Consider the following 16010-nt stretch of genomic DNA (forward strand, 5'->3'; position numbering starts at 1 on the left):
AATGCCCCTAGTCCCTCTCCTCTTCACAATATGCATGATCTCACTCCTCCATTGCACCAAGTTGCCATCGTGGTCGGCCTCATCAAAGGGGTCTTCGTTCCCTTAGGAGCCTAGCTTATTACTCATCTCTTCATTGATAATATGGCATCATTTTTTGTGGAAGATAAAGATAGTGTAGGCAACCTCATGTTTATTGTGTTGAAGTTTTTATCGGCTTTAGGATCTCTATGCAACAGCAACAACTGGGCAAAGACCATCATCCTTAGGACTGTGCATGATCCCCCCCCAAGATTGGTTGATGAATCTCTAAGTGCAATTGTTGGGTAGGTGTTACGTCAACCATAATCACGGAAGAATCATGACATGGTTATGGTGAGGTGGGGAATCAAAGGGCTTAACAACACTTGCTTTTTGGTGTGGCTCTAAGGTTCCTAGTGGGACACGTGGCAGTGTTGGGTTCAAGGTAGATTTCTAGAGAGAGGCTCCAAAAACAAGGATTGAAGAAAGGGAACAAGGAGGGTTCACGTACGTGCCATGAGAGGGGAGCACTCTTGGGAATCGTGGCTGGGTGGTCAATTAAAGAAAAGCCCTCCATGTTGTTGTCATTTAACTAGTATCAAAGCTAGATGAGATCTTGAGGAGCTGGAATTGTAATGATGGGTGAGACGCGATTAGCCTTGTGAGTGCGACTATTGAGACGTGATCTTCATAAAGGAGAGCATGTAACAACTTTGCCATCATAAGAGGTTGCCTCCATTTTGTCAAAACGATCGGCTATTTAGGCGACTCTTTGTCACATAAGCAAGCGACGATGTAAGACAAATCTACTCTTTGGCACAATTCCTTTGTGAACAACAACATAAGAAACGGGTTGATGAACAATAGTTGGGGTAGGATGAGCTCTTATGGCAATTCCAATTTGTGATAACAACGGAGTACTAGGAAGTCTCTAAGGGGTACTAAAAGTTAAAGCCGCGGCTCTTTTTGTGACTCAACCTGCAAGAACAGACTATGAATGATGGATTTGTTAACCTGTTCACATTATACAAGAGACCCTGCAACCATGCTCACAACATACATCAGATAGGGTTTATGAGCTATTGTAAGCTCTAAAAAATAGGGAGATTGGCCATTTTGACAACCTATATGAGAGCTTTAAACCTCGACTCCCACAACTCAAGCTCCTCGACCTGCGTAAAAGCAGCAGCATGGACGTTTTGGGATTGTGATGGAAGAGTGCGACAGAGAGCTTCGTCAACCGCAAGTTCATAGGAAAGACAAAGAATAAGGCCACATCATAAAAGGTCCATAGACCTTTAGAAAAACGCCACCTCAACTCTTCTTCTCTACCCCTCTCTTCCCAGGGTTCGGTCCCAAGGCATCTCTAAAGCCTCTCTTCCCAGGGTTGGGTCCCAAGGCTTCTCTAAAGGCTCTTTTCTTTTAAAAGATTCTCATTCTCCAAGACCACTTCTTTCCAAGTTAAAGCCTCACCATCATAAAAAGAAAGAGGATGGAGTTCGAGATTGAGGGAAGCACAAGAGCAAGATCCAAAGAAAGTGAGATAATTTTAAAGACATATCCAAAGCCTCGAACATATTCCAGGGAAGTGGCCATCATATTTTTCTCTTTGATATAAAGCTTTTTGCTTTATAATTTTTGGAAAATATGCATTTTAAAAATGACAACTCCAAAAAGAGATGAAATGATTAGAGAGAGCAAGGAAAGGGCTAGAAAAGGAAAAGCTATAGTTGAAGAGGAACTGCATAACGAAACTCAAGAGGATAACATGGAAATGGAGGACATAGACTATGGTGAATTTGGAATTCCATATTCAGAATTCATTAAACTTGAAACTCGAATGCAAAACATAGAAACACAGTTAGGAATTATTAATGATACAGTGAAATCCCTAATTGAAGCCATAACCAAACTATCCCATTCTCAATTGGTAACTCCTATGGCATAATCACCGACTCCTCCTAGTCAGGTTGAGAAGTCTATCTATCAACTTAAAGAAACCTCAAATATACTTAAGGACTTGAAACCACCAATTTTCAATGAGGAAGAAAAAGAGTGCAACAAGGATGCAATTAATATGTTCTTGCAAAAATGGCAAGACTTCCATCGACTCAGGAATACCCCTCGTGAAAATCAAGTCATGGAAGCAAGCCTTTCCCTTGGAAACAAGGCCTATAAATGGTGGATGAGAGCCTTAGAGAAAATGATAGATTCCTAGATATTGGAATGAATTTGAACAAGCATTCTTAGAAGAGTTTTTATTGAAAAATGAACTAGAAAGAGCGTGGGAGGCTTGGGACAATTATACTATGGGTAAAAACACTCTAGTCCAATACATAAAGAACTATAGGGAGGTAGTCCTTAAGCTGAAAGGAATTGATGAATTCTAGAAGATATGGGGTTTTGTGAGAGGCTTGAAAGACACATATAAGGTCGAGGTGAGAAGAAATTCTCCCAAGACCTTTGAAGAAATAATTAAGTATGCCCAAATATACGAAGACACAATGAGGAAATCCAAATCTGGAACTTTAGAACAAATAGGTTTTGTTCCTAAGTTCAACAAATTTCCCAATTTGAAAAGGAAAGGGCACTTTAAAAAGAAGGCTTCTCAGGCACCACCTAAGAAACCTCAAACACAAAAATATCCTCTCTTGAAGAAAGAGGATTATGAAAGGGCCAAGCAGGAAAATCTTTGCTTCAAATGTTTGGGTAAAGACCATACTTCTTGGAACTGCCCTAAAAACAAATAGGCGGGAGCTGAAGCCCCAAATAGACCTCCACAAAAACAAGTACATGTGGTGCAGGTGTTGCTGCTTAATGGTACTAAAAAGTACGCTGAGGTAGAAGTTTATCATGAGGATAGCACCCACATGTGTTGTCTATCATTGGAAATGTGGCATCCCACCTTTGGTCCTCATGAGTTAATGAGGATGCATGGAAAAATAAAGGGGAAGAGGGTAAGAATTATGGTCGATGATGGCGCAACACATAGTTTCTTAAACTACTCACTCGTTAAGAAATGAAAGTTTCCAGAGAGTCCAAGTGCCCATAAATATGTGGTCTCTTGGTATGTGCATCACGCGTGACCGAAGTAGGAAACTCCTTTGGCTTTCACAAAAGGAGTATGTTACAAAAGTGTTGCAATGTTTCAATATGGAGGGGGGGAAGGCAGTAAGTACTCCATTGCCTCCAACTGAGCCAGGCAGATAGTCCCAAATTAGATGAATTTCATGTGAATTTTTCTTGGGAATTTTATCACTCTATTGTAAACATGCTCAATTCTAATCTATACATGTGAATATATGATTTTTGGAAGCTCTGGAATGATAGACTCACTCTTTATCTTTTAAATTACATTTGAAATCTTGGTCATATTTTATTTAAGAGACCATCCCTTGAGTAATTGTGTGACAATGTGATGACTCATTCTAATAGAATGCCTATGCATGTGTATCATTGTACCTTTTTAAAATACATCTACTCACAAGGATCCATCTTTAAAGAAATAAAGTGATTTTATTCCTTTCTTGATTGGACATGACATTGCAAACATACAAGTGGCTCTAGTGGTGTTTCCTTGGCTATTGAATTTAAAAATATTTTACATGTCCAATGGCATGCAGAAGTTGAAACATCTTCTCCATGTCAAATCAAATAAAAATGTAACCTTCTTTAAAATTTATAATCACAATATTAATAAATTCAAACTTAGGGACATGAAGAATTGTGGGCTCCTTGTACATTATTTTTTTGCCCCTTTCTTTCCTCCCTTGTTCATTTTGTTTCTAATTTTCTTTACATGCTCCCTTGATTTTTGCATTCTCCACTTTTACTTTCCTCTTTCCTTTCTCTTTTTGGGATGGTACACTAATATGGCTATGGCAAGGCAATTGTGACACTTCCTTTATTTGAAAGTCACCCACTCTCTTATTGGCCTTCCCACTACACCACATGCATATGCTACTAATGATTTGAAGACCAAACCTACCACACATTTCATTGTATTAAGACTAAAAGTTTCTTATGGTACTTTGTCAATTTAGTTTTTGTAGCTTCAAATGGTCAAATTTAGATCTTGTATCAAGCTTGCTTTTAACAATAAAATAAGTTTTCGAATCAAAATAAAGAAGTAAAGTTTTTGAAATCTATAATAAGAGAGTAGATGCTTTTAAAGTAGAAGTCAAGCATATGTTATAACTTTGGTAACTTTGCATGTCATTGGATACCACCATGTTGGCCCTCCCTTTATAAGATTGCCCTTAATAATGGGCTATAATATTGGATGTAAGGATGTGTATTTGACCAACTGATTATATTACCATACTGAATAAACATTGTATTTGCCTCATACGCTTACATAGCTGTTATCATTCCGATGTCATATTTTCTCTTATTTATATGGAAGATAATTGTGAGGTGAATAATGTAGCGACTGTCAAGTTTCTCATTCTGGAGTTTTCTTCAATAATTGAAGTTGCTCATTGTTACACACACACACTCTCTCTCTCTCGGCAATGTCTTCCTGCACCAGACGCCTGCTGCCTCACCTCCTCTTGGGACGGCCCCCGTCCCAGTTAGCACTCGCCCATCTCTCCAGACTTCCGCCTTTACCATGCCCTGGAACACCACTCCATTACCCTGGCTTGCCCAAGTTCTTCTTGAGGCTTTTTAGCAGCACCGCTCGTTTTAACACCGTGGTGGAGAAGCCCAATGTAGAGCGCACATCGCAGGACGTTTCTCAATACTGGGGTATCTTACCTAAAGAGCTGCACAGGGGAGACGGTTCCTCATGGCCGTGGCACTGTTTCAGGGTACAGACACCTTCCTTTCGGCTTGTGCTGCTGTTAGCCTGTCCTGCAATCTTTTTTATTGGTTCGGTCCAACACGATTCTTCCTTTTGTGGCTTGCAGCCTAGGAGTACGTACTCCTTAAATCTGAATGTTGATGTTAAAAAGCATTATAGAGCTGAGAAACTGGTCGACAAACTGGCCTACTGGACGGTCAAAGGCTTACGCGTGCCTGTTGACATGTTTTTCAAGGTGAGGCTTGCAGCAATTTCACAAATTTCCCTTTCTTACTCACTGTTTGCAATCCCCCATCACCCCAAGCTCTCAATATACTTGCTCCCACACACCCCCGGATCTTGACAGTCTGTCATTAGAAGGAATTGTCTTCAACGGATCTTCCTCAGCTTCACGGTTTTGCACATTGTGCAGAACCGGCACGTGAGTCATGCACTATTGTTGGAAACGGTTGCCGCAGTTCCTGGGATGGTGGGAGGGATGCTGTTGCATTTCAAATCCTTGCGAAAATTTGAGCACAGTGGAGGGTGGATCAAGGCACTACTAGATGAAGCTGAGAACGAAAGAATGCATCTCATGACATGGATAGAGGTGCTAAGGCCTAGATGGCATGAGAGGGCACTCGTACTTTTAGTGCAAGGTGTATTCTTCAATGCCTACTTCTTACTCTATATCATATCTCCACGTCTCTCACATAGGTTTGTGGGTTACTTGGAAGAGGAGGCTGTCCAATCCTACACCGACTTCCTGGAAGCTCTCGACAAGCATGAAATGCCCAATGGGCCGGCCCCTCTCATTGCCATTGATTACTGGAGGTTGCCCCAAGATTCCACTATTAGAGATGTGGTGATGGCAGTGCGTGCCGATGAAACCCATCATCGCGACGTCAACCATTTTGCAGCAGTAAGTCAATCTCTTTTTTTTTTGGGTTTCTTGTAGCATTTAATTTAGGTATCATACTTTTGTTTGGCTTCTCTCACAAAGTGCTTGACTTTTTGTCTTTATCTTAGTAAGCTATTGTGATTAATTTACTTTGATAGTCAAAGCTTTTTCCTTCTTCAACTTTAAATTTAAATGACTAAGAGTCAAACCAAGAGTCAACAATCCATTTACCTCTTAATATCTTCTCCCTACCCCTAATACGACTTAGCATCTATTTTTACTTTATGTTCCCTTCCTATGTTCCACTTTTATTCTTCATAGCTTCATTGCATTGAACTTGCTCCTCCATTTGTTTTCTTACCCGAAACACCCATCACATGTAAAGCAGGACAATTGTGGAACCTCACAGTCTCTGTTGTCATGCAAGTTGTGAAGGTGTTTCACTAGTTTCTACATTAGATATGGGAATATCTTGCTTGTTATCAATTTCAAGGCTATGCTTTAAGGCATTAGCATCTCCTTTACCTTAGAGATAAACACATGTAAGACCATGGGCACCTTGCCAATGGATAGATAAACACTTAAAGCATACATGTAAGACCATGAGCACCTTGCCATATGCATGGTCAATTGTGAATGATCTATGATCTGATATCACATGATAGATTTTTTAGGTTCAAGTGGAAAAACTCCTTATTCAACCTCATACACATGAATTACTTCTTACTTTCACACGACTTTCTATATATCAATTATCCTCACTTCACTCTTTACAAGACAAATAATTGTGAAGTCACAAGACCACTTGACTTTTCACAAAACAAATAAGTGTGAAGTCACACCCACTTAACCTCTCCTCCCATTGTGTTTGTGGATGAGTTTTTCAGTCCCACTATCCAAGAGTGGTTCCAGCTGAGGGGTTTGTACTTACTCATGTATTTTTCCTCCAGGGAGACTCTTATGCACCTGAGGGTGAGCATGAACATGAACGAGGTTGTGGAGGTGAACATGAATAGAGCAATTAGAGTGACAAGTGTAAGGCAAAATTTGTGAGTGGTGCAAGCAAGTGGAATGTAGGGGTGGTGGACATGATAAAGGAAACTGTGGAGAAAAGATGCAAAATTGGTGGTATGACAGTGGGAGTAGAGAGAGAGAACCTAAGTGGGAGAGTAGTGTGAAGCTTGTAAAGACAACCTACACAAGCTCACCAAGAGGAGCGGGGTGCAAAAAATTAGACAAAATTTACCAAGATCAAATGCAATGCATCGTACAAGGACAATCTATATAAAAATAAGAGACCCAAGGAGGTGCCAAATGTGTTGAGTTCATGTATTAAGGTAGGATTTGCACAACTGGGACCACTGACCTTGCCAATTCCATTCACATAGTCCAAACCCATACCTTTAGAGTCACATAGGGTGTTACCAATGAACAAGATCCAAGATAGTCTAACCAATAGACTCTCTCACAATAGGATCCTAGATACAACCATGCTAGCCAAGCTAATCGAAGTCAAGACATCGAGTGTGCCATGACTGCACCAAAGGGGAGGAGACATTATGAGAGGGGAAGTGCTCGAGGGGAGAGGAGATTGTGGTCTATAGAGAACAAAAACTATGCCAACAAAGTGTCCCAACTGCATGGGCAGTAACAACAAGTGTAATAGACATGGTGGCGGTAGTGATTGAGCTCAATAGTGCTAGCCAAGAGGGATCCAATGATCAAAGTTGTGGGTACCATGATTGTGGTGACTAGGAACATCGAACTGGGTCCACCTTATTCCATATGAAGCATGAACTTGCATTAAAAACTTGTCGTCTTCGTCGTTGACTTCCACCAACATGGACTACTTCCACAATTTCAAAGCTTATGAATACACCTCCTCCTCCCATCTTCACAATCCTTAAGCTCACATCGACCTCTTACACTTCTCCCCCTCTCCATTGATTTTTACAAATCAGTTATGTCCACCGTCGTTGCCAATCGGTTGTCTAAATTCTAGAATTGCACTAATGTACTCCCTTAATAGCTCCTAAATGGCTCTCTTAGATTCAAAAATTCACAATTTCTTAACGAAACCAAAATTTGAACCAAAACCAATTGGGAAGACTTTATAATTTTTAGTGCAAAATTCCTATGTATTTGTATTCTGATTACAAAGAACTTCCATTACATCATATGGGGGCATGCATCTCCCGCTACAAGAGCATATGTTTTTTTCACATTACAAAAGTCTCTCTCCTCAAAGATACAAAATTCCTTCAGTCAATGTGTATTCCGACGTGACCATGTGATATCAGACGGATAAAGTCGGGAAAATGAGGGGCGAGAGGCAGAACTGTTGTGCTACTAGAATCTATTAGGGTGGGGTTGATCACAGGCTCCTTGCTAGGCCTGCACTTCCATGTTTCCTTGTCGGTGCTATCACATTCGTATGGCACATCCACCAGTACTCTTGTGCTGATGCTGAGAGGAGAGTGTGACGGAAGCTCAAAAAACCTTGGGACAACTTTCAGGGAGCCCTTTATATGCTGATCAAATTGGGGCTTCGACAGTCGAGAGAGAAAAAAATGCCGCTTGCATCATTTACAGTAACAGAGAACGGTGCAACCATTGACTTCCACAAAGATTGTACGCATAGTGCGTCCACTCCACTCCCCTAAAACAAGATGACCCAAGAAGCAGACCGGGCAGGGAGGGAAGAGAGGAGGTGGGTGAAAGAGTGCGTCCACTCCATGTGTGAACAACACGCCTGAGCAATCGTTTGCATGTAAAAATGAAAAACACGCATGCGAATAGGTAGATTTAATAAGTCATTCTGTGTCGGCTTCCAAAAACCGATGATCGACAACCATCGTGCATGAACGGACATTACGGGCAACATTTGGCTAATAACATTGTAAAATTGGGAACCAAGTGGAAACTTAAGCTGAGGGGCATGATTTATGCTTATCTTTCTCTAATGATAATCATGCCATGTAGTTATTAGCATTGCAGTTCTTGGGAGTATTGCTCCTACATTGTCTTGTACACACATGTTGGCATTGTTAGGCAAATGGCCATAAATGAAAAGGGCATAAAAGCATTTTTATGTAGCCTTGCGCGATCACTTGTCGAGTGGTGAAGCTGTTATTATTAAAAAGGAGGTGCGTAAGGCTACCAAGTGCTTGTCAAAGTATCGAGATGAGGTTGAGGTAGCCAACTAGGTGCTTGTCAAAGTATCGAGATGAGGTTGAGGTAGCCAACTAGTTGGCTTCGTTTGAAGAATCATCACTAACTTGTCACACAAGTCGATATCAATCTAGTGATGAAAATGAGGATGAGAGTAGTCTATTGCGCGAGTTATGAGGACATAGAGATCTCTACAATCTCCCAAAATGTCCCAAGAGGGGATAAATGTGGAGGGGTGAAGAATTGGTTTGTATATTCAAGGAACGACATATGGAATCCAACTCCCCTCTTGTACACCTGTCAACATCACATCCATCATCCATTATTTTACCTTTGTATTTTCCATATACCACTATGCATACACGAGGGTGAAGGCCACCTGAATCAAAGGCTAGCACAATAGCCAAGGAAACATGGACAAACTGCACGAGGGTTAGCAAAAGAAAGCTTCCTGCCTACCACAAATATCTAACTACAGGTGTATGCAGCCGCCACCTTAGAAAGTTGCACTTGAAAATCGTGCCACATGCCATGACCAATCCACGGCAAAGTCGCACTTAATGCCCACTGCATAGATCGTGACATCTAGGCATAGCACACAAGTCCTAGGGTCTAAACATGGTGCAACCACCACATGTCAACATTCGCTATAATAACTATGTGGCCTCATTTATATAGCCTAAGTGAAGCCTCCCCCTCATATCCCTCCTAGGAGTTTTTGGGGAGAGAAGAAGACGTGCATGGCTAGGGGTGAGAGCTGGACCCCACACCTGATGCACCTCCGTGAAGACACGTGGTAGAACCTGCCACCCCCCAATAGTTGTAGCTTGTGATCTTCCTACGGAAGCTTCCTTTTGTATCCATGTCTTTGATACGATTATACTACTCAGTGTTATCTTATTTATCTTGCATCTATGGGCATCTCCTTTCGCATTCTTGTTATGATGTGAGCACCCTCATGTATGTTTCTCATGTGGCTAGCGATTTCCCCAACTCTAGTAGGTTTGGATTGCTTCATTCTAGTCCAATAACACCAAAGGGTCTTGTATAGTCACCATGGAGTGTGCCTCAAACTACGCTTAATACAAATAAGCTTTGTGAGCATATTGAAGACTATCGTATCACTACAAATACCATTATATAAAGGCTACCAATCTATGAAGTATTGAAAACTATTGTATCACTCTACAAATACCATTATACAAAGGCTAGCAATATGTGAAGTATATGATCATAGTCTTAGTATCTTGTTAATAAAGAGCACATGTCCCCTAGAGGAGAGTCTAGCTTTTCTTAAGACTCAACGTCGTAAATGTGATCCGAAGGTCTTCTCAACTCTTGCTACCTCCTTCTTCTCTACTAGATGAGATATGAGGATATTTTCCTCTACTGTCTTCACAAATATTGCTTAAGTTGGCGTGGTTGGGCTTGGCTAGGTTGGATTGGATTGGCTTGGCAAAGTTAGATCAGAGTCTGCATGACTTGGGCCGGTTGGTTGGCCAAGTTGGATTGGATTGGATTGGCTTGGCCAAGTTGGATTATATTTGAATTAACATGGCCAAGTCGCATTGGATTCTTCACAAGCAATGCTTAAGCTGGCTTGGTTGGACTGGATTGGATTAGCTCGGGCATGTTCTATTGGATTTGGCTTAACTTGCTCAGTTTGGATTGGATTGGCTTGGCCAAGTCAAACAGATTCGACTTAACTTGGCTTGGGTTCAATTTAACTTGGCCAAGTCAAATTGGGTTCACCTTAACTCAGCCAGGTTGTATTGGAGTCTCTTGGCTCTGGTTGGGTTGGCTTGGTGTGACCCATCTTGGTATAATATGGATTGACTTGACTCAGTCGTCATAAGCCCAAATTGACTTACCTTATCTAGGTTGGACTTAAGTTGGTCTGACATGGCTTGGATTGACATGGCCAAATTGGATTGGACTTGGCTCAACATGGGTTGGCTTGGATTAAATGAGTTGGCCAAGTCATGATCATGATCTTGGCCAACTTGGCCTCGGTGTGGCTTGGCTTTTGATTCGAGCCTCATTTAGTTGAGTTGGTCAAGGTTGATTGGAATATCTAAAGCAAAATCTTGGGCAAGATTAGATTGTCTATCAAGACATAGGAAGACCACCCACCTCGACAAATAAGGCTCCTCTTGAACCATGGCCCATCCCAATCATGGAACTCCTCTGCATGAGAGATGTGTAGTCAACCTAAGCACCTGCAACATGGATTGACTCCAAATTCGATAGCAAGGACTACATGTTGGAGTGTAAAAACATAGAAAATTGGAGACCTCAATTCAAACACCCCAAAGCAAATTTGAGAGGGAATTTGAAGTGAAGCTTGTATACCAGCCCAGGGCCACCAGCAAGGACAGGCGTAAAATGGTGTAATGTCACCTAGGAGAGCTTAAGGAAGGCCGACTGGTTTTTTGTTGATTTCTCCTCATCCATTGGAGCATTGGTGCTAAAAATTCGTTAGCATCTTCCTCAAAGGGTTGCCAGCTATAGGAGGGCTAGGCGAAATTTATCTTAATAGGGAGACGTGAGGTCACTGGGCAGAGTAAGTGTCGGCACCATCTACAAAGATAACAAATAAAGATGCTCGGTATGTGCTTGGTGTCTTGTGCCAAAAACACTCGTGCTGGGCCATCTTAGCATTCTCCTCACATTACAACCTCCTCTTCCCTTGAACACCTACCCCTCTCCCACCTCATCTCCTCTTCTATTATGTCATCACACACTTTGTGCCTTGACTTAGATTAGCTTGGCTATGAGGATGTTTTATCTCTAGGAAATTATTGTGTAAAATTTGATTTTTTGGACTATCTCAAATCTTATTTTATAAATGTTAATTGGATCTTTGTGGTATAATCATTGATTGGCATGGAGCATGATGTGTGGCTTAGAAGGTGTTGGTTTGGACTATGTGAGTGGATCGGCAAGGCTAATGGAGTTGGTGGTCCCACTTCAGCAACCCACCATCATGTACTTTCAATACATCAACTTGGCACATTGGGATCCTACTTGAGTCTTTTGTTCTTATCTATGTTGTCCCTTGTCTTACTCATACATGCTCATGTTAGGTCTCGATCTTGGTACAAGTTGAATGAGTTGTTGGAACCCCTAAAGTTGTCTTGCATGCTTTGCACCACACCCACTCTACTCACTCCCCATTAGCATCAACACCCACTTAGGTCCTCTCCCCATTCCCACTTGTATAGAATTGATTTTTCCACTCCATTCATCTCGTCCACCACCCTTGCACTTCACTTGCTTGCACCAGTCACTCTAGCTTGCATATTTTTTGCATTGCACCACTCACTCTAGTTGCTCCATTCATGTTCACCTGCCCACCCTCCATCATGTTCATGCTGAATTTCACTTACACAAGAGTCTGCCTCAAGGCAAAATACCTAAGCAAGCATGAACCCCTCCCACTTACTAGTTGATGAAACCACTCCTACATAGTGGGATTGATGGATAGTGGGATTGATGAAACCACTCCTAAATAGTGGGATTGATGAAACCACTCCTAGATAATTGGATTGATGGATCCATTATGGAGGGTATGGTGATGTCCATTAGATTGGCTTGGCCAAGTCAAGTTCAGTTCAATTCTATTACCCTGACCAAGTTGGACTAACTTACGAGCTTGCATGACCCTCCTTTGGTGGGTCTTTGCAAATTCGTACCAAAACCACTATGGGCATGTATGTGTTTTTGTGTGCATGTGTGTATGTATGTTGCATACACGTATGCATATGTGTATGTGTGTGGTAGTCCTCGAGTTTGTGTAGTTCACGAGTCCATAAAAGTCCAAGAGTCCAAGGTGGTAATCCAAGAGGTATTGATAGTCCAAGAGACTAAGGGTGGCATGTGGCATAATCCCCGAGCCCATGGTAGTCTAAGAGTCCAAGGGTGGTAGTCCAAGAGCTTGTGCTAGTTCAGGGTTAGTCATTCAAGGGTGGAAGTGGTAGTTCAAGAACTCGTGGTAGTCTAAGAGTCCATGTGTGGTAATCCAAGAGTTTTTGGTAGTTCATGAGTCCGTAAAGGTCCTAGAGTCCAAAGGTGGTGGCAAGGGTGGCACGTGGTAGCATATCCTAAGTTGTTCTCCTCCAAGTTCTCACGTGTTAAAATCCTATAATTTTTTGTTCCGTATGTGGGTCATAGGTATAATAGATAGTAGTGTAGGCATGACCTCAATAGCCATGCCATTGACCGTGAACAATTTTGGCAAGAGTAGAATAGAGTAGAATCATGATGCTCAAAAGGTATTTGTAGGAGTTCCTAAATCCCATCTCTAAAATGTGTATGGAATCTAAAAAAGGAGTACTCAAGATTTCGACTAAGGGTGTTTACATACTTCACCCACCCATGTGTGCCCATGGTGCATTGCATGCATCTATACCATGGGCTAGACTATACCCACCCATGCTTGTCCATGGTGCATTTAATGCATCTTGGGCTATGGGATGGCCGTGGGCGGGCAATCTCGCCTATCCATGATGTGTGGGAATGCCCATAGTGGGGTAAGTATATAAACACCCTAAGGCCATCTGAAAATGGTCAAAGACCTATGGAGAATAGAGTGGGCGACTCTACTTGCACAAAGGAGACAACCATAGATAAAGGATAAACACAAGGACATTGATTAGTACAATCATCTCAAAAGCATGGATATAAAAGAAATCTTGTGTAGGAGGATCAGGAGTTGCAACATCCCCTTTGTGGTCATACAACTGGGGCTAGCCCACTTTGCCCACTATCATGGGCCCACCAACTATCCTAAGTGCATGGCTACATGCCTATCTATAACTATCGTAAAACATGCATCATATGCCCTAATGTCGACTTATTATCAAATATTCTTAGAATCATATATGCATGCTCTCTCTCTCTCTCTCTCTCTCTCTTTTGCATGGTCCTATATGTGGGTGAATATTTCTCTTTTTTTTTGGCCCTGCTAAGGGACTATGAAGAGATGGTTGGTTTTTTGGACCAAAGGGACTTCCATGTTTTCCATTTGTACATGGTTAAGTTGACTTTGTTAAGGAGGTCATTAGTGTTTAAAGAACTTTAAAATGTAAAGTTAGCTTAGGTATCCACCCACGATGGAATAAGCCTCTGACTCTCCAACCTTGTTACGCTGAAACTTCCCATAATTTTCAGCGAAGTTCTCATATGAAGGATAAGCTTCAACCATTGCTCCTAGTGATTTCTCCTTAATCACAGAAATGTGATTAACTTGGGGCCGTCTACTCAAAGCATCAACTACTAAATTCTCCTTTCCTGGTTGATATTCAATATTTGGTTGCCCCAAGGATTGAATATATTCAGCCCATTTGATTTGTCTTGATCTAGCTACCCATTACACTCTTCCTTTAATAAAAAGTAGGGCCATAGTGGTTTTGCAACCTTGTTCCTCCATAGATGAGCCTTATCTCTTCTTTGCCCTGAAGTGGAAAGGCACCATTAGTACTAATTGGGTATTTATGTAAAGTGCCTAAAGTATCATTTCATATATTGACATTCTTTCACATGGGGTTTATATGCAATCTATTAAATCTTGTAAGGCTTTGAAAGCCGTATTGGTATAAATTTTGTAAACATGTCTAGGTTAAAAGGTGAAATATCATAACCTTGGCTCTTTCATATTTTTTGGGGTGCTTTTTCATGTGCAAGACGACAAGTCAATAACCTTAATAATTCATGTTTGTTGATTGAAGGGTGACATAAAATGATTCTATGTTCTATTTTCATTTATGCTTCCATTTTAAGTAATCATTGTTGAGGTATTCTTACACTTGTACATTCTTTAACAGGATGTCTATTCTAAAAACAAGGAGCTAAAGGAAGCACCTGCACCCATTTAGATGCTTACTTAGTAACACTTGAATAAAATTTAATGTATTTAATCGATCCGCTTATAATTATTTCATAAGAAATTGGTGTGATGTATGTTGATTGAAGGGTGACATAAAATGATTCTATGTTCTATTTTCATTTATGCTTCCATTTTAAGTAATCATTGTTGAGGTATTCTTACACTTGTACATTCTTTAACAGGATGTCTATTCTAAAAACAAGGAGCTAAAGTTTAGATGCTTACTTAGTAACACTTGAATAAAATTTAATGTATTTAATCGATCCGCTTATAATTATTTCATAAGAAATTGGTGTGATGTATGGACTTAACTTGACGTTCAACAACATCTATTGTGTGTATATACATGGACCATGTGATTATATGTCCTACCAATTTGAGCGATCTCTCACTTTGGTGTATACTTGCACTTCCTTACTAGAGAACATAACGATTGATGTTGCATGTGTCAATTAGCTTCTTCTTAATTAAATCAAGATTTTTATGAAGGTAGTAAAAAGAAAATTGAGAGAATAATAACAATTATCACTTCCATTAACATTTGCACCTTGAATCAACATAGGATCTCAATCTCTATTGCTAGTTCCATCATAATTCTCATCATCATAATCATAGAGTTCGCAATAGACTTAAATGCAAAGAAAGTTTTTGAGGAAATAATCATTTGTAACTTTCAAATAGGAATCATGGCACTTGTATTGTGGAAGGATGTCATTGGATTGAGGGGGCCTTTTAAAACAAAGGATAATCTAGCTTAGAGTTTCAAAATTTGAAAGAAACAATTAATTTCATACCATAATGGACTATTTTACCATCGAGTGCACTTGTATTGTGGAAGGATGTCATTGGATTGAGAGGGCCTTTTAAAACAAAGGATAATCTAGCTTAGAGTTTCAAAATTTGAAAGAAACAATTAATTTCATACCATAATGGACTATTTTACCATCGAGTTTTAAAAAATTCCTTGTCACTTTTGAATTTAATATAGTCTTTACATATACTTTTGGATTGGATGATCAATTTGAAGGAATGTGTTGCATGATAGAAAGTCACATGTGACTTTGATCTTTCATTGGAAAAATTCCAAGCTTGTTTAATGAAGGAGTTAAGCCTCTTTATCTAGCCTTAAAATAACATTCCAAAATAAAATACCATCTTTTGAAAGAAAAGGCCACCATAAAAGTGACTTAAGTAACAATGAAGCATTATTAGGCACATGTTCTTTGTCATGAAATGGACCCAATATTTTT

At 40.5% G+C, this 16010-nt stretch overlaps 1 protein-coding gene across 1 annotated transcript; it reads left to right on the forward strand.

Annotated features, from left to right (window-relative positions):
* Positions 1-4474: 4474 nt before the first annotated feature.
* LOC147891522 (ubiquinol oxidase 2, mitochondrial-like) lies at positions 4475-14836 on the forward strand. Its single transcript, XM_087387973.1, has 4 exons — positions 4475-4829; positions 4929-5057; positions 5235-5723; positions 14699-14836. Exons 1-4 carry the CDS (start codon positions 4533-4535, stop codon positions 14747-14749), a joined length of 966 nt encoding a protein of 321 aa, XP_087244099.1. The 5' UTR covers positions 4475-4532; the 3' UTR covers positions 14750-14836.
* The last annotated feature ends 1174 nt before the right edge of the window (positions 14837-16010 follow it).

The sequence above is a fragment of the Dipteris shenzhenensis genome, chromosome 17 (assembly GCF_047967505.1).
Source record: "Dipteris shenzhenensis isolate YYH24624 ecotype China chromosome 17, Dip_SZ_1.0, whole genome shotgun sequence".
NCBI lineage: Eukaryota > Viridiplantae > Streptophyta > Polypodiopsida > Gleicheniales > Dipteridaceae > Dipteris > Dipteris shenzhenensis.

Bases quoted from the DNA above. Each gene is read 5' to 3' on its own strand.
- LOC147891522 (XM_087387973.1), top strand. From the start codon at position 4,533: ATGTCTTCCTGCACCAGACGCCTGCTGCCTCACCTCCTCTTGGGACGG. The intron at 4,830-4,928 runs GTACAGACACCT...TGTGGCTTGCAG, and splicing joins GGCCGTGGCACTGTTTCAGG to CCTAGGAGTACGTACTCCTT. The intron at 5,058-5,234 runs GTGAGGCTTGCA...CACATTGTGCAG, and splicing joins CTGTTGACATGTTTTTCAAG to AACCGGCACGTGAGTCATGC.